Source organism: Heptranchias perlo, chromosome 28 (genome assembly GCF_035084215.1).
Source record: "Heptranchias perlo isolate sHepPer1 chromosome 28, sHepPer1.hap1, whole genome shotgun sequence".
NCBI classification, from domain to species: Eukaryota; Metazoa; Chordata; class Chondrichthyes; order Hexanchiformes; family Hexanchidae; genus Heptranchias; species Heptranchias perlo.
Genome location: NC_090352.1, coordinates 13,479,158 through 13,501,259, shown reverse-complemented (window position 1 = coordinate 13,501,259; position 22,102 = coordinate 13,479,158). Strand labels below are relative to the sequence as shown.

At 43.7% G+C, this 22,102-nt stretch overlaps 1 protein-coding gene across 13 annotated transcripts in view; it reads left to right on the top strand.

Moving 5' to 3' along the window:
* Window positions 1-22,102, top strand: part of LOC137344858 (elastin-like) — a 306,346-nt gene that overhangs the window by 229,894 nt on the left and 54,350 nt on the right. For all 13 annotated transcript variants that reach the window (XM_068008078.1, XM_068008072.1, XM_068008082.1 and 10 more), the window contains 4 exons: window positions 409-444; window positions 3,957-3,989; window positions 4,360-4,404; window positions 19,390-19,434. In XM_068008078.1, the coding sequence (XP_067864179.1) occupies window positions 409-444; window positions 3,957-3,989; window positions 4,360-4,404; window positions 19,390-19,434 (159 nt within the window). The remainder of the gene's footprint in view (window positions 1-408; window positions 445-3,956; window positions 3,990-4,359; window positions 4,405-19,389; window positions 19,435-22,102) is intronic.

The following is a 22,102-nucleotide window of genomic DNA, read 5'->3' as shown; positions in this document are numbered from 1 at the left end:
ACATGATGTAAGCATGACAAAAATTAAGATGATCTATTTTTCCCTCTTCAAGAAAAGATTTTTCAAACTCTTCGAAATATATCAATGCCTATGCTAGAACTACAAATCCTCAAGGTGATTTGAGAATTAAAATGTAGAGCATGCTTCAGTAAATATTGGACAAATTCACCTAAAATATTCTGATTTGTGAAAATATATTCATCCATATGTGTTCAGTGATAGGCAGTCAGCAACTGGACCAATAAGCCAACATTCTTTCTTTGTCAGACTTGAATATTTTATATTAATAAACAATACTTCAGAATTCAAGAATGATGCTGTTGATCTTTATAATATTGCTCCTTGTTTATTCCTGAATACCAATGGTCTCAGTTATTTTATTACACTGTCAATCCTCTATCATTGCAGGTGGAGCAGCTGCAGCTAAAGCTGCTAAATATGGAGGTAAATCTTCCTACTTCTGACATTAAATTCATTGACTACTGTGTTGAAATATCAAATTATTATTGTATCTGCAAGGATAAAATAACACTGTATTCATATTAAAGATGATGAAGTCTTGTGTAAAGTATAAAATGTCTAATCAATAAGTTTATTGTGTAAGGAATAAACTTCCTAGGCCAGTTGTAAAGATTAGCCTCTGGCAGGGAGATTTGCACCATTATTAGTATCAGCATGTTTCATTGTTACTGAGTAATTAATTGTACAATTCAGTGTTTTTAGAAAGCAAATCTCTTCCATGTTGGTTGCACAGAACTGGGAGATCTGAAGTCTGATATCTGGGTACAGAGAGAGAAAATTGGGAACAGGGGTGTAAATTTTGACCCCCACGAACAGGTGGTTTAGGGGTGGGTGGGTAGTTAAAATAACAGCTTTTTGGAGTGGGAACATATCCCGGCTCCAGCTCCAACCCAGGCAGGTTTGTCTGTGTGTGCACAGTAGGCACCAGGATCTCCTGCCCTCACTTAAAGCCGATAGGCCAATACTTTAAAGGGTAATGTACCTCATTGAAATACTTGAGGAACTTAATATTTTGTGTATTGAAAAATTAAAATGAACTTAACCTTACATGTTTGGGTTTCCCATCACTTCCGATTCACATCATGTAAAAGCAGGCGGGAAGGGCCAGATCCATGAGGTGAGTGCCTTTATTGCACTGTTTATGGGTCTGGAGGAGCAAGATCCATGCCCAACATAAGGTCAGAAGTGGGGATGTTCGCTGATGATTACACAGTGCTCAGATAATGAAGCAGTCCGTGCCCGCATGCAGCAAGACCTGGACAACATCCAGGCTTGGGCTGATAAGTGGTAAGTAACATTCACGCCAGACAAGTGCCAGGTAATGACTATCTCCCCCAACAAGAGAGAGTCTAACCACCTCCCCTTGGCATTCAACGGCATTACCATCCTGAATCCCCCACCATCAACATCCTGGGGGTCACCATTGTCCAGAAACTTAACTGCCAGGTCAGAGGCTGGGTATTCAGTGGCGAGTGACTCACCTCCTGACTCCCCAAAGCCTTTCCACCATCTACAAGGCTCAAATCAGGAATGTGATGGAATACTCTCCACTTGAATGGATGAGTGCAGCTCCAACAACACTCAAGAAGCTCAACACCATCCAGGACAAAGCAGCCCACTTGATTGGCACCCCATCCACCACCTTAAACATTCACTCCCTCCATCTCCGGCGTGTCGTGGCTGCAGTGTGTACCATCTACAATATGCACAGCAGCAACTCGCCAAGGCTTCATCGACAGCACCTACCAAACCCGCGACCTCTATCAGCTAGAAGGACAAGGGCAGCAGGCACGTGGGAACACCACCACCTGCACGATCCCCTCCAATTCACACACCATCCTGACTTGGAAATATATCGCCGTTCCTTCATCATCGCCGGGTTAAAATCCTGGAACTCCCTATCTAACAGAACTGTAGGAATACCTTCACCACACGGACTGCAGCGGTTCAGGAAGGTGGCTCACCACCACCTTCTCAAGGGCAATTAGAGATGGAAAATAAATGCTGGCCTTACCAGCAAGGCCCACGTCCCATGAATGAATAAAAAAAACTCACCTGGCCGACAGGAACCCCGCAATCAGCCAACCCCCCCCACCCCCAATGATGGACCACCACCTACCTCCTACTCTTCACCCGACCTCCAATCTCCAAGTCCCGGCCCATCCGATCTCCTCTCCAGCCCACCCGATCTCCTCCCCGGCCCATGATCCCTCCCTCCTTCTGATTCCCGACTGTGGCCTGCTACTGCAGATCTTCCTGCCCGGTAGCCAGCCAGCCTGTCAATCAGGCTGGCTGCCGGACATGAAACCCGGAAGTAGAATTTATTGGCCTCTTCAAGGTCACGATCGGGTCGCGACCCGACAACTTGCCTTCCGGGTTTTGCACCCGAAAATCTTCCCGCCCTGCTCCCTTCCCAGCTCGAAGTGAAAATTCTGCCCCCAGGTGTGGAGTTCTTTGAGAGTGTGCAGAGGCAGGAGTATAAGGAATTAAATTGAAAATCCAGCAAGATTTTTTTTTTCCTCAAAGGGATTGTAGAAATCTGGAATTATCCTTCATATCATTCAAGTGTTGGCTCAGTTAATAGCACTCTTACAGTTGGACCAAGATGGTTGAGAATTCTAGCCCTAAATCTAGTTAAGAACTAGACTAACACTCAAATGCATTACTTCATTGTCAGAGGTGCTGTGCTTTGGATGAGGTGTTAACCCATGGTTTCTTCTGCCTGTTAAGATGATGCTATTTGAAGAGCAGGGAGTTCCTCCTTCAATTGATACCACCAAAAAACAGAATAACTATTCACTCCTTCCTTTGTTGTTTGTGGAATGATGCTGGCTGCCATGTTTGCCTACACTTCAAAACTAATGTGTTGCATGAAGCAAGGTGCTATGTAAATAGAAGTTTTTTTAATCAAAGACATGCCAGAAATAAAATAGCTGAAAAGGTTGTTCTCATAGGAAGGATTGTAAAGTAAAATAAATTGCTTATGATGGAGAAGCGAAGGATTCAAAGGATGTAAAATTCAAGTATAGGAGGAACAGGATGAAGATCATTCAGAGATATGAGTTAGGGAGGAAATAAAAGTGGATATCAATGAAGTAGAAAGAAGGATTCTAGAGAAATAGCCGTACCTTTTTCTTTTATTTCTTTGTGTATTTACATGGAGAATAGTGACAAAATGAGGTTGATGTGACAATACTGTTATGGTAAGGAAGACCAGTATTAGAGATAATTATTGTGTTATGGAGTTGTAAACTCTCATTTCATGCAGCTGTGACTGAAAAATACAAAATATCAAATGAATGGTGTAATGGCTACACTGGGGTGCATTTAAACCATCTGAGATTGATAGCTACAATTCAGGTTCCAGTCAGGCAGTATCATGTTTATATTGCTTCACTCTGGCCTGGCTATAACCTTAATCGTCCTGGTTAGGAGAAAAATTCATGTGTCTAGCTACATGTATGCACAGAGCTCTCTCCCAACAGTTAGAAATTCAGATGTTTACAGAGTAGGGGAAAGGAGAGTCCTTACTCTCTGAACATTTAAATTAACATTTGGTAGGACTAAGAACTTTATAAATTGAGTTTGACACTACATTGGATTTACAGTCAAACCAATGTTGTGTGAGACTACCATCTCTGGAGAATCTCACTCTTCTTCACTCCAGAATCAAGTCAATCCCTGACTCCAGATTTACACTGCAAATTTGGCATTGGTGTGAAGAGGAATTTACTTTGTACTGACACCAACCTTGCGGTGTAAATGTTTCCTTTGTGTAAGAGAAGTTATTAATTGAATAATTAGTTGAAGAGATTATCTTCTATAATTGTAGTTAAGGAAACATAGTCAGTACAATGACCCTCACAATGCTGCATGTTAATTAAATGGATCAACCCAGTATATTGATGTTTTTATTTCTCGTGTTGCTGATCCAGGTGTTCCAGGAGGTGTTCCAGGAGCCATAGCAGGTACAGTCATTTGTTCTTAGTTTAATAATGGATAATCCAGCTATTCTAATATTGATCAGATATCACCGTCTCCCTTGTCCCCCTTGTCACTTCTGATTAGATAGCCATAGAGAATAGTAGTGACTGAACTAGAGGCAAGTGAATAAAGTTTCAATTTAAAGTATTATAAGAACAACAATCCAGTATTATCTTTGATTTGAATAATACATTCCACTGTTATTGTTCATTGATGTTTCCAGCATTGGTAATATTCTGGTAGGCTCAGCATTAATGGTATGTCCCATTGTTAATGATCAATTATATTTTAACTGTATATTTCTATTCATGACGTTATTAATTTTAAAAGTCTTGTGTTGTGCTGACAATGTAGGTGTTCCAGGAGCTATACCAGGTGCTCAACCAGGAGTTGTTACAGGTAATTTGATTTCATTGAAATAGCTTGAGCATTTTCAACTTTACAGTCCTATCTGCTCTTTCAAACCCCTTTGTAGTTACAATAATACAAGAATCCCTGTACTGAAAGGACTGGAGTGGAGAGACATCTAAGAAGGCAGTATGTCAAGATTATGTAAATTGTGTGCCTCTCTCCATTTTCTCCACCAAATGTTCTTCCAGCCAGGCAAAAGCCTTCAATGTCCACACATGCATTCTGGGTGAAGAGCAGAAATGGCTTCTTGTTTAATGTGTGAAACTCTGAGTACTTGACATATTGAGTAAAAAATAAATTATAGGGGAGATTCTCCTCTGCCCTGGGCAGGGCAGAGGAAAAGGGGTAAAGAACTGTTGCCTCCAGTCTCTGCCCTGAGATTTCCTAGGGCTTACTTACCCATGAGGAGAACTGGGTCTGCACTGTAAGTGGCATGGATCCAGTATGCATATTTTAGTGAAGCAGGAAGGGCATCCCCAGCTTCCAATCTCAATTTACTGAGACTCCATTCCATGGGCACCTCAGCACAGAGGGCTTATGAAAAGCTGGAGCTAAGTCCTGTCCCTGGACCCTCATCAACTAGAAGATTTGTGGGGGTTCTGGGGACAGGCTGAAGATCCTCCTGGCAAGTAAAATCATTTATTTTTAACCGCTCAGGAAGATTTGAACCACTAGGGGCCACAATCTTGCAGGCACAATGCACAGTTTGCCGCTGACCTTAGCTGCTCCTGTAGGATGATACTAATCTTGTCCCCGGTTGCTTGCAAGAGGCTCGTGATTCTGTTGTCTTTAGGCTCAACACCTATCTATCTATCTAACCCATGAAACCAGCATAATTAAGATACACTGGGCTAGAAATTGGGCCATGTAGTGCTTGTTGTTTCAGCGCCATGCGGCCTCCTGAAGTTCCAAAATGGTGTCCGGAATGCATGCTCATGTTTCTAGCGTTACTTGCGCCGGACGCCATTTTGGTAAAGGGTTTTGCACAAGCGCAGATAACGAATGCCGGCAGCATGTAAAGTAGGGAGAATATGCGTTAGATCAGTGTGCAACGCTGATTTAAAGTGATAGACACCATTTTCGAACTCAACGTACTGTCTTAATCACGAACATCTGAACATGTCTTAGACGGCCTGGAGGACCCCCCCACCAATGCTTTTTAAAGGGATCATGCAGGTGTTGCAAGTTAGTTGCTGGATTATTGCTTCTGGCTTCTGGTAGAATAGGATGTGTTTGTTGAAGCTTCCTATGCTCAGAGTGTTGCTATAGTATATTTGAGATGGTTTGGCAGGTACTGCCTTATGGTTGGTGTAATTTACAACACTGTTTGAACAAGATTCCTGGCAACCATGGGTGGTCTGCTAGGGCTCCCGCTGGACATAGAACACGACTGGGAGCATGCAGAGAGGCTACACAGAGCAGGTCAAGCTGCGAGAAGAGGGAGGAGGAGGAGGTGCAGGGCACTGAGGAGGAGGCCATATCCCATGAAGACCTTCAGGGAACACCACTCTTACCTCCAGTTGAGCGAGGATCAGTGCATCCGACGGCTGAGGTTCACTCAAGAGGTTGTGACAGAGATCTGCCACCTGCTGCAGCCACAACTATATCCTCAGAGCAGGGCAAGGACAGCATTGCCTGTGGCTGTGAAGGTAACTGTGGCACTGAACTTCTACGGCTCTGGATCATTAGAGGCTTCTGCTGGCAAACTGTGCAACATCTCAGTGTGCAGTGCACTGCTGCATAAGGGAGATCACGGAGGCACTATACAAGATGCGCAACAGGTGCATCACATTCCCTCTTGATAGACAGAAACAGAACGAGCAAGCATGAGGGTTTGCTCGCATTGCAGGCTTCCCCATGGTGCAGGGTGCCATTGACTGCATGCATATTGCCATGTGTGCTCCTCATGTCAACTCGGCCACCTTCATGAACCGAAGGGGGTTCCACTCCCTGAATGTGCAGCTGGTGTGTGACCATCATGGAGATCAATGCCTGTCACCCTGAGAACAGTCACGACGCCTTCACTATGTGGCAGTCCAAATTGCCAGCTACCTTTTGAATCAGCTCGGCAAGTGAAAAGGCTGGCTACAGGTTGACCAGGGCTATCCCCTCATGAGATGGCTCACGACCCCAGTCAGGAACATGCGCACATGTGCAGAGCGGGCCTACAATGACAGCCATGCTGCCACATGCTACATCATTGAACGTACCATAGGCATCCTAAAGCAATGCTTCCGTTGCCTGGACCGTTCTGTTGGAGCCCTGCAGTACTCAGCTGAGCGGGTGTCAAGATTCGTCGTGGTATGCTGCATGCTGGACAACCTCGCCATTATGAGGGAACAGCCCTTGCCACCGGTTATCCGGCAAGACCCTGAGCCAGAGAAGGAGGAGGAAGAGGCTGAGGATGAAGGGGAGGAAGAGGCTGAGGATGAGGGGGAGGAGACAGAGGGGTAAGTGAAGGAAGACGCAAGGGGGCAACAGGAACACTGGCCCTGTCTGCCAGGGCTCTGTGTGCTCACCTGATACGTGAGTGATATCAATAACATGAATGACATCTCCCAAGTCACCAACAGTACTACACTCCCCACCCATCCTTTCCCACATGACCATCAAATCGCCCTCCATATGATTACACATTGCTTCCTCCCGCAGCTCATCGCAGAAATAAAAACCACCACCAAATGCAAGTTCATGTTGACAAATTAACACATGAAATGATGCAAACAAAATGAGACTATTCACCCTTGTGCATTCCCTTTAGTGCCTGTTGTTCATGTGCCTTTACCTATCCTAGTGCTCCTACAAGGTGCACCCCAGTGGCTGAAGCATGGATGGTGGAAAGCTGCTGACCTTCAATTGAGGAGCGTGCACATGGCCTTGAAGGACGACCTACAGCAGCTCTGGGCCTGGAGGGCCCGGCTTCAGACTGCACCATCTCGGCATGGGCTGCAGCAGTCTAGCCTGGCTGGCTGATAGGCAACAGCAAAGGCACTGGAGTGGCAGGGGTGGGAGCAGGAATGCTCTCATCAGGATAGAGGGATAGCAGGTTCGATTACCATGGCACCACTGCCACTCGCACGGGACGGTGCTTCAGCACTCCTGGTGATCAGCTGGAGTGCTGTGATGCCCTGGAAGCCCCCTTCCACAGTGGTACCCAAAGCCACGATAGCAGCAGTGTGCGATTCCATTGCAGTATTCTGAGCTGCCATTGCAGCAGTCTGAGCGTCAGCTGAAGCTTACAGACCTTTGATGACATTGGTTTGTGCTGCAATGGCAGCTGTTTGTGCTGCAATGGAAACCGCGACATCGGCCATCAGATGCTGCATCATGGTGGGTTCCTCAGGTGTGCTGATGGAGCTGGCCACCCGTTCCATGTGGGTAAGAATGGACTCCAAGCTCTGCGCAAAGCCCTGTGCCAAGTTTGAAGTGGACTCCTCCATGCCCATTGACATTGTGCGCAGGCTTTCTGGCAGGCTTCTCAGTGCACCAAACAATGGGTGGTGTACGCCCATCAGCGGTCTTTTGTAGCCTGGCCGATTGAAGTCATCATCTGACCCTTCGGCAGTAGAACTAGTGAGCGACCTCGCCCTCCGGCGAGCGAACACCTGCGATATCCGTTTCCCCTGCCCCAGCTCCTGCGCACTTACGTTTGGTGTCTCACCACATGCCGATCCCTCCTCCAACCTAGCATCTAAAGGATCCGCAGTGTCAGTATCTGAGCTGGTGGTGTTACTTCAGTGTCCTCCTCCTCCTCCCCAGACGGTGCCAGCTCCAGTTCTTGGGTATCTGCAATGATCAAGGGAAACAGGTTGAGTTGTGGAGCGGGAAGAGGAGCAAGTAAGACATGTGTGCTGACACCATCTTCAGCATGTGAGTCAGAAAAGATTGTGGGATGACGGAGATGTGAGAAACGAGAAGGAGGCTTAGGTATACAGAGACCCCTCCCCTTCGGAACCTCCAGCGCTGCCTGTGGCCACGTCCAGAGCGACGGCCCGCCCAATGATGCGCAACATTGTCTCCTCCAGCGGGGTGAGGACGTGAAGGCGTGCCTGTCCTCCCTCAGGTCTCTCCTGCTGCCGGCTGTTATTCGCCACCTTCTCCTGCAAGACAGAGGGCAGCGTGTCAGCAAGTATCCTGCAAGGTGTCTGTGATGTGCCTGTCATGGTCAAATAGCTGACAGTGTGTGTGACACATAAATGGTGGTTGTGTGGCCTGCAAATGTGGTACTATGTGAGGGTGAGATGCAGCATGCGAAGTGCAGAGTTGCGTACGAATGGGCAGCATTTGTCAGTGGGTGGATGACGGGGGGTGTAATGCGTGGAGCAGTGGTGCAGTTGGTAGGTTGTGCCATTTGACACTTGGATTCACTTACCTTGACCACTCGTGTCAAATCATTGAACTTTTTCAGCGCTGCACCCACTTGCGTGGTGCCATGCTCCTGGGAATCACCTCCTGGGCCACTGTCGGCGCAGCTGGTGTCTGGAGGGTCTCCTACCACCCAGGGGTACAGGATGGCCCTCCTTTTATCCGCCCCTTCCACCAGGGCCTCCAGTGTGTCTTCCGAGAACTCTTGCCGGTCCAGCAATCCTGCCTGCCATCCTGCACTGCTCTCATTGACTGTGCACCTCCCCTTTAAGAGTTGCAAGCTGCCTTTAACTAGTGCTGGCCACGCCCCATTTTGGGCCTCCTGCTTGTGCATGCAGCCTCTCAACAGCGCGGGTAGCGCTGGCTGCAGATACAAATCATAGTAATGATCAGGCAGCACGAATCTCACTTGCTGCCTGCATCAGAAGCACCAGGTGCGGTTTAATCACGCACCACGATGCCTGCATCCGGATTCGGGGGTTATCGAATTTAGCCCCCACTGTATCTAAAGTAAAGGGTTGCCCTGTAGCATGTTCCTATAGATCCACCTGTAAGTGCTTCTTGGCTCAAGAATGCAACTACGGACACTGCCAGATAAAGAAGGCCTGTTGCCTCTGAATGCAAACAACGTCATGCCCCATATCAATCCTGGGACTCAGATGAGATGCTGTTGCCCCTCTTGGAAAGGATTCAGAATTATGCAAACTAGACACTTGACCAGAACAGTGTGGCTGCAGAGGAATCATGCCGGTAGGAATGTCAATCATGACATCTTATGCAGGGGTACTGTTGTACAAACCAGAGGTCAGAGGCTCAAATGGTATTTGGGACTGTGTTAGTAGGGACCATTGTGATGGCACAAACTTATACATTTCCTCCATGAGATTCTCCACTCTTTCCCCCCCACCCAAAGAGTCCAAACCAGCCTTAAAGGCATCTTGCACTCCAATACCAATGCATTCTGAGCGGCTGTGTGTACAGATGCTAAACTTGCTGTATCTGTTACCTCAGAGATTCAGGATGCAATGTGAAGAATGTCAGCTTGCATCTAGGGGAATCTCTGCTCCATACTTCTATTCAGTTAGCCTATTTTGGTGCACATTTGGGCCATGCACTCTGGTATAGCACCTAACTGTGCATCCAAAACGTACTTTATGGTAGTGCTTCATGTAACCTTTTGGTACCAACAAGTTTCAGCATTTTCCATTCCAAGGGATCTGCACAGAATTATCAGTCTTGAGGCAACGTTAGACAGCAGGTGACATGGACCTCTGCAAAGAGCCTGCTACCCTCTCTGAAGACTGCCCTGCATGCAACCCTTAAGTGCACTACCAACACTTGATGATCTTAGCTTGTGCTGCTAGAATTAAAGAAAGTTCTCTGTGAAAGTGAAATGGAGTGATTGTGGTTGTGTGGATGTGTCTCCTAATTCCCACCTCCTGCTTCACAAGGGCATGGTTTTATCTGCTTATAAAGCACAAAAGATATGTAAAATGTAATCTATGTACCATAATAATGTGATTGGCACAGGGAGTTCAACTATCACCACGTGGAGGGCACAGCCCCTTTCAAGGTCTGCTAACTAATTGGATTATTAGGAGCATTATCAAAAATTATTCCAAAAGCAGAGGAAATAGTACCAGATGTTTGTGTAGTGCTCGTTAAAACAGCTTCCTCAACCATCTTCCCTGAGCATTCATCCTCTGAACACTTCCTGCCTCCATTACACATCTCACTGAAGCTGTCTTAAGACATACAATATGACTGACAGCACTGCAACAAGTAAATCTTATCCTTTTCATCTGTCTCTGTATCTTCCAGCTTTTCTTTCTAAGTACATATTTTTTATTATTTGCATTTGTCTACTGTCCAATGGTAACAATTCTTGCTGATTCTTTCTTCCCATACCCCTTGGCATAGTTTAAACCATTTCAAGGCTTATACAGCTGTTATCCTGTACAAAGATTCAGTCAGACTTCTTGGGGATCAAAATTCCTCACTGCATTAGAGTTAATACTTGTTCAAATTGAGCATTAAGCTGAGCATGAGAGTGGACCAGCAGAAGGCCCAAGAACCACTCCCTATAAAAGTGGCGATGAGGGCAGCGGTAGCAGTAGCACAAGAGAGTGGACCGGAGCGGGAGGCCCAGGAACCACTCCCTATAAAAGTGGCGATGAGGGCAGCGGTAGCAATAGCACGAGAGAGTGGACCGGAGCGGGAGGCCCAGGAACCACTCCCTATAAAAGGGTGAAATTAAAAACAAACAAAAAAAAAAATCAAGTGACAACATAGGATAACAGGTGGGTGATCGGTTGGTGAGTATTACCCTTCTTTTGCTGTCTAAGCTAGGGCAGTGGCTTGAACCAAGAGCTAGGAAACTATAACTTGCTGTCACTTCATTAAATTAATAACTTAAATTAGATAAACTAATTTGTTAATAAAACTAAAAATCGAGTGAATAAAAACTTTAACTAATTAAATATATAAAACAAGGTTAGATTAGGGATGGCAGAGCAGATGGTGTGTAAAAAGGAATGTGGTGGTGGTAGGGGATAGCATAGTCAGAGGGATAGATACTGTTCTCTGCAGCTGCGACTGGAAGTCCTAAAGGCTATGTTGCCTGTCTGCTGCCAGAGTTAAGGATATCTCCTCGTGCCTAGAGAAGAACTTCGAGCATGAGGAGGGGGATCCGGTTGTCGCGGTCCACGTAGGAACTAATGACATAGGTGGAACTAGGAATGAGGTTCTACTGAGGGAGTTTGAGGAGCTAGGGTCCAAATTAATAAGCAGAACCTCAAAGGTGGTAACCTCTGGATTACTACCTGAGCCACGTGGAAATTGGCATAGGGTCAAATAGATAAGAGAGTTAAATGCGTGGCTCAGAGTGGTGTGGGAGACAGGGGTTTCAATTCATGGGGCACTAGCACCAGCACTGGGGAAAAAAGGGAGCTGTTCCATCGGGACGGGCTCCACTTAAAACAGGCTGGGACCAGTGTTTTTTTTTATTCGTTCATGGGATGTGGGGGTTGTTGGCCCACATTTAGTATCCTGGTGAATCTAATAACTAGGGCGGTAGATAGGGCTTTAAACTAAAAAGGGGGAGTATTAATCAAGAAATAAAAGGAACTTGTAACAAAGGTATTGCAATAATCGTGGGGGACTTTAATCTTCATATTGACTGGGAAAATCAAATTGGCAAAAGTAGTTTGGAGGAAGAGTTCATGGAATGCATTCGAGACAGTTTCCTAGAACAATACATCATGAAATCAACCAGCAAACAGGCTATTTTAGATCTTGTCTTGTGTAATGAGATAGGGTTAATTAGTAATATCCATGGTAAGGGATCCTCTGGGGTAGAGTGATCATAATATGATAGAATTTCACTTTGAGTTCGAGAGTGATGTACTTAAGTCTGAAACTAGAGTCTTAAGCTTCAATATAGCCGAATACATAGGTATGAGGGGTGAGTTGGCTACGATTGATTGGGAAATTAGATTAAAAGACATGACAGTAGATAAGCAATGGCGAACATTTAAAGAAATATTTCATAATTCTCAAAGTATATACATTCCACTGAGAAATAAAAACTCCATGGCAAAAGTGATCCATCTGTGGCTAACTAAAGAAGTTAAGGATAGTATTAGATTAAAAGAAGCGGCATATAATGTTTCTAGGAAAAGCAGTAAGCCTGAGGATTGGGAGAGTTTTAGAAACCAGCAAAGGATGACCAAAACATTGATAAAGAGGGAGAAAATAGAATATGAGTAAAGTAGCAAGAAATATTAAAACAAATTGTAAGAGCTTCTACAAGTATGTAAAAATGAATAGTGAAAGTAAACGTGGGTCCCTTAGAGGCTGAGACAAGAGAAATTATGATGTTGAATAAGGAAATGGCAGAAACATTAAACAAATATTTTGCATCTGTCTTCACAGTAGAAAACACAAAAAAAATACCAGAAATAGAAGGGAACCAAGGGTCTAATGAGAGTGAGGAATTTAAAGTAATTAATATTAGTAAAGAAAAAGTACTGGAGAAATTAATGGGACTAAAAGCCGACAAATCCCCTGGACCTGATGGCCTACATCCGAGAGTTCTAAAAGAGGTGGCTGCAGAAATAGTGGATGCATTGGTTGTGATCTTCCAAAATTCCCTAGATTCTTGAACGGTCCCAGTGGATTGGAAGGTAGCAAATATAACACCTCTATTCAAGAAAGGAGGGAGAGAGAAAACAGGGAACCATGGATATTACTAATTAACCCTATCTCATTTCCTGATTACTGATGTCAGTTAACCTGACATCAGTAATCAGGAAAATGCTGGAATCTATTATTAAGGACGTGGTAACGGGACACCTAGAAAATCATAATATGATTAGGCAGAGTCAATATGGCTTTATGAAAGGGAAATCATTTTTGACAAATCTATTAGAGTTTTTTAAGGATGTAACCAACAGGATAGATAAAGGGGAACCAGTGGAGTAGTATATTTGGATTTTCAAAAGGCATTTGGTAAGGTGCCACACAAAAGGTTGTTACACAAGATAGGGGCTCATGGGGTTGGGGGTAATATACTGGCATGGATAGAGGATTGGTTAATGGACAGAAAACAGAGAGTAGGGATAAGCGGGTCATTTTCGGGTTGGCAGGCTGTAACTAGTGGGGTACCGCAAAGATCAGTGCTTGGGCATCAGCTATTTACAATCTATATTAATGACTTAGTTGGAGGGACCGAGTGTAATGTATCCAAGTTTGCTGACGATACCAAGCTAGGTGGGAAAGTAAGCTGTGAGGAAGACACAGTTTGCAAAGGCATATAGACAGGTAAAGTGAGTGGGCAAGAAGATGGCCAATGGAGTGTAATTTGGGGATATGTGAGGTTGTTCACTTTGGTAGGAAGAATAGAAAGACAGAATATTTTTTAAATAGTGAGAAACTATTAAATGTTGGTGTTCAGAGGGATTTAGGTGTCCTTGTACACGAAACACAGAAAGTTATCATGCCGAGGTACTAAATGAGTACTTTGCATCTGCCTTTACCAAGGAAGAAGATGCTGCCACAGTCTCAGTAAAGGAAGATATAGTTGAGGTACTGGATGGGCTAAAAATTGATAAAGAAGAGGTACATGAAAGACTAGCTGTACTTAAAGTAGATAAGTCACCAGGTCCAGATGGGAAGCATCCTAGGTTGCTGAGGAAAGTAAGGGTAGAAATTGCGGAGGTACTGGCCATAATCTTCCAAACATTCCGAGATACGGGGGGGTGGTGCCAGAGGACTGGAGAATTGCAAATGTTACACCCTTGTTCGAAAAAAGGTGTAAGGATAAACCCAGCAACTATAGGTCAGTCAGTTTAACCTCACTGGTGGGGAAACTTTTAGAAACGATAATCTGGAACAGAATTAATGGTCACTTGGATGAGTGTGGATTGATTAGGGAAAGCCAGCACGGATTTGTTAAAGGCAAATTATGTTTAACTAACTTGATAGAGTTTTTTGATGAGGTAACAGAGAGGGTAGATGAGGGCAATGCAGTTGATGTGGTGTATATGGACTTTCAAAAGGCGTTTGATAAAGTGCCGCTTGGTAGGCTTATCAAGGTTGCGGCTCATGCAATAAAGGGGGCAGTAACAACATGGATACGGAATTGGCTAAGGGGCAGGAAACAGAGAGTAGTGATGAACAGTTGTTTTTCAAACTGGAGGGAGGAGTACAGTGGTGTTCCCCAGGGGTTGGTGCTGGGACCACTGCTTTTCTTGATATTTATTAGTGACTTGGGTGTAAAGGACACAATTTCCAAATTTGCAGATGACACAAAACTTGGAAGGGTAGTAACCAGTGAGGAGGTTAGAGATAGACTTCAAGAGGATATAGACAGGCTGGTGGCATGGGCGGACACGTGGCAGATGAAATTTAACGCAGAAAAATGCGAAGTGATATATTTCAGTAGGAAGAATGAGGAGAGGCAATATAAACTAGGGGGCACAACTGTAAAAGGGATCTGGAGGTATATGTGCACAAATCGTTGAAGGTGGCAGGGCAGGTTGAGAAAGCAGTTTTAAAAAGCATACGGGATCCTGGGCTTTATAATTAGAGGCATAGAGTACAAAAGTATGGAAGTCATGATGAACCTTTATAAAACACTGGTTTGGCCACAACTGGAGTATTGTGTCCAGTGCTGGGCACTGCATTTTAGGAAAGATGTGAAGGCCTTAGAGAGGGTGGAGAAGAGATTTACTAGAATGATTCCAGGGATGAGGGACTTTAGTTACATGGATAGACTAGAGAAGCTGGGGTTGTTCTCCTTGGAACAGAGATGGTTGCGGGGAGATTTGATAGTTATTCAAAATCATGAAGGATCTAGTTAGAGTAGATAGAGAGAAACTGTTCCCATTGGCGTAAGGGTCAAGAACCAGAGGGCATTGATTTAAGGTGATTGGCAAAAGAACCAAAGGTGACATGAGGAAAAACTTTTTTACACAGCGAGTGTTTGAATCCGGAATGCACTGCCCGAGGGGGTGGTGGAGGCAGATTCAATCATGGCCTTCAAAAGAGAACTGGATAAGTACTTGAAAGGAAAAAAAATTGCAGAGCTACGGGGATAGGGCAGGGGAGTGGGACTAGCTGGATTGCTTTTGCATCGAGCCAGTGCAGACTCAATGGGCCGAATGGCCTCCTTCCGTGCTGTAACCTTTCTATGATTCTAGGTAAAGCAAGCAATTAGGAAGGCAAATAGTATGTTGGCCTTTACTGCAAGGAAGTCTTGCTGCAATTGTACAGGGCTTTGGTGAGTCCACACCTAGAGTACTGCATACAGTTTTGGTCTCCTTACCTAAAGAATGATATACTTGCCTTAGAGGCGCAATGAAGGTTCACTAGATTGTTTCCTGGGATGAGAAGGTTGTCCTATGAATAGTGTGGCCCTATACTCTCTGGAGTTCAGAAGAATGAGAGGTGATTTCATTGAAATATATAAGATTCTTAGAGGGCTTGACGGGTAGATACAGAGAGGCTGTTTCCCCTGGCTGGAGAGTTTAAATCTAGGGGGCATAGTCTCAGGATAAGGGGTTGGCCAATTAGGACTTAGATGAGGAGAAATTTCTTGACTCGGGATTGTGAATCTTTGGAATTCTCTACCTCAGGGCTGTGGTTGCTCAATCGTTGAGTATATTCAAGACTGATATTGATAGATTTTTGGACTCTAAGGGAATCAAAGGATATGGGGATCGGGTGGGAAAGTGGAGTTGAGGTCAAAGATCAGCCATGTTCTTATTGAATGACGGAGCAGGCTCGAGGGGCCAAAAGGCCTACTCCTGCTCCTATTTCTTATGTTCATACCATTAATAGTATTTATGAAACTTAATGCATTTTTCATATTGAGCTCTTGTTATAAGGCAGATTTGTGCAAAATTTTGCAACCTTTCACTTCTGCACTGTGCATATGTCACGCTCAACAAAAGGTGTAATAGAGCCACAGAGCAAGTCAGCAGCATGCAGAAAGACACACAAAACTGTAAAGTTTTTTGATCATCAGCATGGTACAACAAGCAGTGTCACATTAACTGACAGAAGAACAACAGGAACAAGAAAGGCTGCTTGGTAAGTTAGAGGTACAATAGCAGCAGACACAATCCACCATCTTGATTTCACTAATTGTGGCAGTGAAAGTCACCACATCCATGAACTACACCAGTCCAGACAGTCACAGGAAACATTCAATATCAGCCAGTCACATACTACTATGGCAAACAGGTGATGGATGCTGATATCTTTGAAGACATTTGCTTGGAGCAACAGCAGCAGATGGAGAAACAAAAGAAAGACATGCATTTCTGTAGCACTTAACACAATTTTGAAAAATGTCAGAGTACTTCACACAAATTACTTTTTGCAATGACTATTGATATATAAGTAACTGCAGCAGCCAATTTGAACACAGCTCAATCCCACAAACAGCAATGAAATACTTGACCTCTTAATCTATTTTACCTTGATTTACAGACCCATACTGACAATTGTTCTAAGGTTTAGGGCATCATAGACTATACACATGTATCCTTCAAGGATCTGCATAGGATGCCCTGCCCATGTGTAGAGAAAGAGCTATACATCGATAAGTATACAAATAAAAATCATGCATGTCAATGCCTGCTTCACCAGGAGCACTCGTGAGCCCTGCATCCTGAGACATTGATGAGTGTCTGACCTTTTCCAATGGGAGGGCATGTTGGAAAGTTAGCTCCTTGGTGAGCATAGTGCAACAACTCTGACTCATGAAACCTGTACATCACTGTATCAGTTTGGTACAGTGACAGTTACCTGCCTCTGAGTCAAATGGTTCAGGTTTGAAGCCCCACTCCAACACATAATCTAGGCTGACATTTCAGGGCAGTATTGAGAGACTGCCACATTGCTGGAGCTGTTATCTTTTGGATGGGATGTTTGTTCAGTTGGATGTAAAGGATCCCATTGCATTATCTGAAGAAGAGCAGAGGCATTCTCCCAATGTCCTGGCCAACATTTATCCTCAATCAACACTGCCAAAAACAGATTAACTGATTATTGTCTCATAGCTGGTTGTTGGATTTTGCTATGTGCAAATTGGCTGTCTATTACATAATAGTGTTTACATTTCAAAAGTAACTCATTAGCAATGAAATTCTTTGGGCCTTCCTGAGGATATGAAGGGGACTATATAAGTGGGTTACCTTACACCCCAGAGAGGGTTTACAAAGTTACTATGATATGCTACATGCTACACAATGTCGTTATGGACAGAGGCTTCACCATGGAAATGGCAGAGGGACAGCAAGAAGGCATCAAAGAAAATAGGTGGATGATACTCCAGAAGGCACCAGCAGCAGGGCAACCATCATAGGAAGGGAGACTAAAGTGCCAATTTTTCCAAAATTGAACCTTGTAAATGGTGCAGAAAACTCAATAAGGTCTTCAACCTTCAAATTACTGACCCTTGGCAGTTCAGCCCTGTCATCTGCATATGCACTGTTTCTACACCTAGTGTGGTTTGTGACTTTTGGATGAGTGTTATAAGGTAGTGGCTATCTTCATTGTATAACTAAAAATGATTAATTTTACTGGTGTAATTATGTGTACAATGTAACTCAACACTGGTGTCCTGTTTTCTAACTCTTAAAGGCCTCTAAGTGATCCTCTAAATGAAGTAGCACTGGATGGTCATGCAGGGCGTTTGCCATCTTCTTGTAAATAGTGCTTTGTCTCCATGTGCTAGCAGCTCAGAGGATCCTGCTTCAACACAATGACTGCCCTGTTATGTACTTGCTTTCATAGGCTGCAAGCAATCTTAAATGTCCTCTCTCACTGTAGCAGAGGCAAATGATGACACAAGACTTGCACCAATATTAGACCCAAGGACTTCTTCCTGTCCATGCATCCCCCTGCCAAGAGGCCAAGACCTCACTTATGTCTCTAATCTGGTCAAGCACAGACCACTGCACTGATTAGGTTTCTGCATCCCTCCCCAACGGGGATCTTGAATCTGTCTCCAAATACATTAAACTTGGCTGTTAGCACCTTGAAATTTGGACCTCAATGCCTCAACAGAATCAGTATGGGCATTTGAGAAATGCCCCTACTGTGCCTTCTCTTGGCATCATTGAGATATGCACAATTGGCAAATGGTCCTTGGCAGAGTGCTGGGCAGACAACTGCTTCATTGAGGCACCAAACACACTATTGATGACTGATGAAATGGATTCTATCAAAGTTAGCAGCATCAAGTTGCAGTGTATATCACAAAGATTCCAGTGGCTCACATACACTTTCATGCTCATGCAGCATTTTTCTACTTCTTACATTCACAGGAAGGTTCATCCCTGTTTTCTTAAAGTAGTTGCAAATACGACAATCTAGGCTCAGAAGCGTGGGTAAAAACCTTCGCCATGATCTATACCAAAATTGACAACAATAGAATGAAAATACAACTGGTGGCATAAATACAACATCAAAGCCTAAGAAATGACACTTGGGGAGCTGCTAATGATTTTGATATGTATGGAAATTGAATAATGAACCCACATTATATTGTTATCAAGCCCTATACTTCAGTATTAAAATATCACAGAACAGATAGTTTGTTAAGCTAAGTAGGATTTATTTGGCAATACCATCCCAAGTTAAGCAAACTCCAGGCAGCACAATAATCATTACAGTGATGTATGTTAATTAAATGGACCAGCTCAATATATTGTTTCCATTTCTTGTGCTGCTAATGCAGGTGTTCCAGGAGCTGTGGCTGGTATGGTTATTCATTCTATGTTTAATGCTGAATAATCAGCCATATTGATATTGATTAAGTATTCCCATTTCATTACCACTGCCCGGGGGGGGGCAGTGGTAATGAAATGGGAATACTTAATTGTTTTACCTGTTTGTGCAGCAATAAAAGCTGGCAATAAAATAAAGTCAAGTGACATCACCTGAAGAATGTTGCATTTTAATACTGATTTATTAAGAACAATCTGATAGTGCAAATAACATTAATAGTACGTTACACTGTTCGTAACTGTTCAGTGGAATTTGTGACATTTTACTGAAGGTATTAGTGATTGTAACTCTCCTATACTGATGTTGCAGGTGGTCCAGGAGCTGTACCTGGAGCACAGCCAGGAGTTGTACCCGGTAAGTTGCTTTCTGGATGTTAGATGGAAAATGTGTAGGTTTGATTATGGTCAGTTTTATAATCCATTGTAAGAATGTCTTTTGAAACTAGAGACAGTAATGCAATGCCCAGGGTGCTTTGAAAGTCTACAAATATAGATGTACTTCAGTACAATATTGGACAAACTGGATGACAAAGGTCATTGTCCTTTATTAAGCATCTTTCACAAACTATGGGAGCTGAGCCTATCTTGATTATTTTTAGGGAAACCACGTGCTTAGCATGCAAATAAAATGTTGTCATGACATTATAAATAGGTAATGCCACATGTGATATCTGACTCCACATCTTATAAATCCCTAGGACCTGCACCATAGCAGCAGTTCATTATTTTCCACAACTATAAAGATTGTGTTTTCTATTCTTTGCATTGGTTTGGGGCATGGTTTTATCCACTCCACGGATGTCATTTAGATTAGGTACTACTTGTGTTTTTCACAGTTTACACATTTTCAAATGAGTAAATCTTGGAGCGTTGCACATGTTATACCCCTGTTCAAAAAAGGGGAGGTGGATAATCCCAGTAGTAACAAGCCAGTCAGCCTAATGTCTGTGATGGGGAAACTTCTAGAGACTAATCCGGGACAAAATTAATTGTCACTTGGAAAAACATGGGTTAATAAATGACAGCCAACACAGATTTGTTAAAGGCAAATCTTCGATGAAATAATTGAGAGAGTTGATGAAGGTAGTGCAGTTGATGTGTATATGGTCTTTCAGAAGTCCTTTGTTAAACATTGATCAGTGTTTTCATATAGCCATAGGCAAGGCACACCTGAACTCTCCAAAGAAGACTGAACTCTCCAAAAAAGAAGCTATCAGACTACCAGCATTGAGTTCTCCTTAGATGGGCAGCACTTAACAAAATAATTCTAATCACATCCAGTGAGGTCATCAAGGTCCTCTTGGTAACGATATCTTCCTGACTAGCACTTGCAGTGGTAGCCCAGCTGCAGCATAAATTTAAAAAACATAAAAATTGCACGCCTTTCAAGAAGGAAATGAGTGGGGCAACCCAAGCCATGACTGCTAGTAAAAGCATTTTTAAGGACCCCGATTTAGCACCCCAGCCCATCCTCCTGAGGGAGTAGGAACCTATGACAAGTTACATGGGAATGATCACCCTCTTTGTTATCCATAGATTCCTTTGACAAAGAGGATGCTAATTTCACATCCTTTCCAGGGTGAGATGACTTGCCTCTTCATTGCCACCATCGTCTTGTAGCCTGCAGCTCCTGAGTGGAACCTGGGAACAGATAGATTTCTTGGTGCTGGATGGCTAGGGTTCTCACTCAATCCCTCCAGAGGAATGGCAGCATGTATTGATTAAAGGATTTGACTCCTTTCACAATCCATGTAAAAGTCACATCCTTTCCCACAGAAGGACAGCCTAGACTTTTTCAAACAGCAGACCCACAGGTGTCAACCAAGGAACTTCCAAATCAGCTGATCGATGATTCGGAACAGGACTACCTTGAAGGGAAGAGGAGAAGCAGGGGTGAGACAATGATGAGATTTGCTAGACCAAAACTCGAAATTTACTGAGGCATTCAATGCAGAGGTCACTCACAAGTCATTGTCCTCCCTCTAGGAGTCCCAAACACTAGATAGAACCTTTCATCCATATCTTGCACAAACCATAACCTCTGACTTTCATGTGGTTTTTCAAGCACACTTCCCTGTAGGCTGCAATACAGGTCCTGGGTTGACATACAAAGTTATCAGGATCCATTCCCACAACAAATCGTACACTGGAACTCCAGGAATCACTACAACTTTTGTACAGTATTCATTTGTAGATTCAGCAGTCATCCTCTATGTTCTTTACCTGAGGGAGAAATTCACAATAAAGGACACAAATCCCAAACTATGCTTCTCAGCATAAGATGCACTAATTTAGAGAATTCATCTATAAGGGTCCAATTAGGTCAAAATGACCTGCCACAAGCAGGGTTTGTTTACTGGAGTGCAAAACAATTTCAGGCAGTTGCTAAAGCAAACTATGGTTGTTTTCGCAATCACCATCTCTAATTGAGACCAAAGGTAGGTCACTTGCTGCTGCAGCAGCAGTTCATGCCTTGGAACTTGAGGGCAAGAGCCATAGCTCTTGATATTATGGTTTGTAGAATGGCATAGGTATATCCAACGCAACTCCCATGATTCACAACGACTGCAATTATATTTGACAGGATTTTACACCCAGTTCTTAAGACAGGAAAAAATCAACATGGTTACACTCCTCAATTCATTCAGACTGTAATCCTAGGAAAATGCCTAGCAGCCACTGACCTAAAAAATGGCTATTTCCATCCTGCCATGAGAGTGCTAATGGGTTCACTTTTAAGGGGAAAAGATATCAGTTCAAGATACTTCTGTTTGACCTCTCCTCGCCACAGAGTTTTTACTAAGTGGTTGTCCATGATAAGAATGCTATATCCCTAGAAATTAAGCTTTTGTAAGCTGAATCTAATTTCATAGCAAGATCACAACATAAAACAAAATCTCTTGTGGACCAAAAAGGTAAAAGTTCCAAAATGTTACAGGATATTATTTTGAACCATTCAGCAAAAAGCCTTTTTTCCACCAGACTGAATTCCTGTACTCCAGGGCCCAATATCGCTCTGCAGA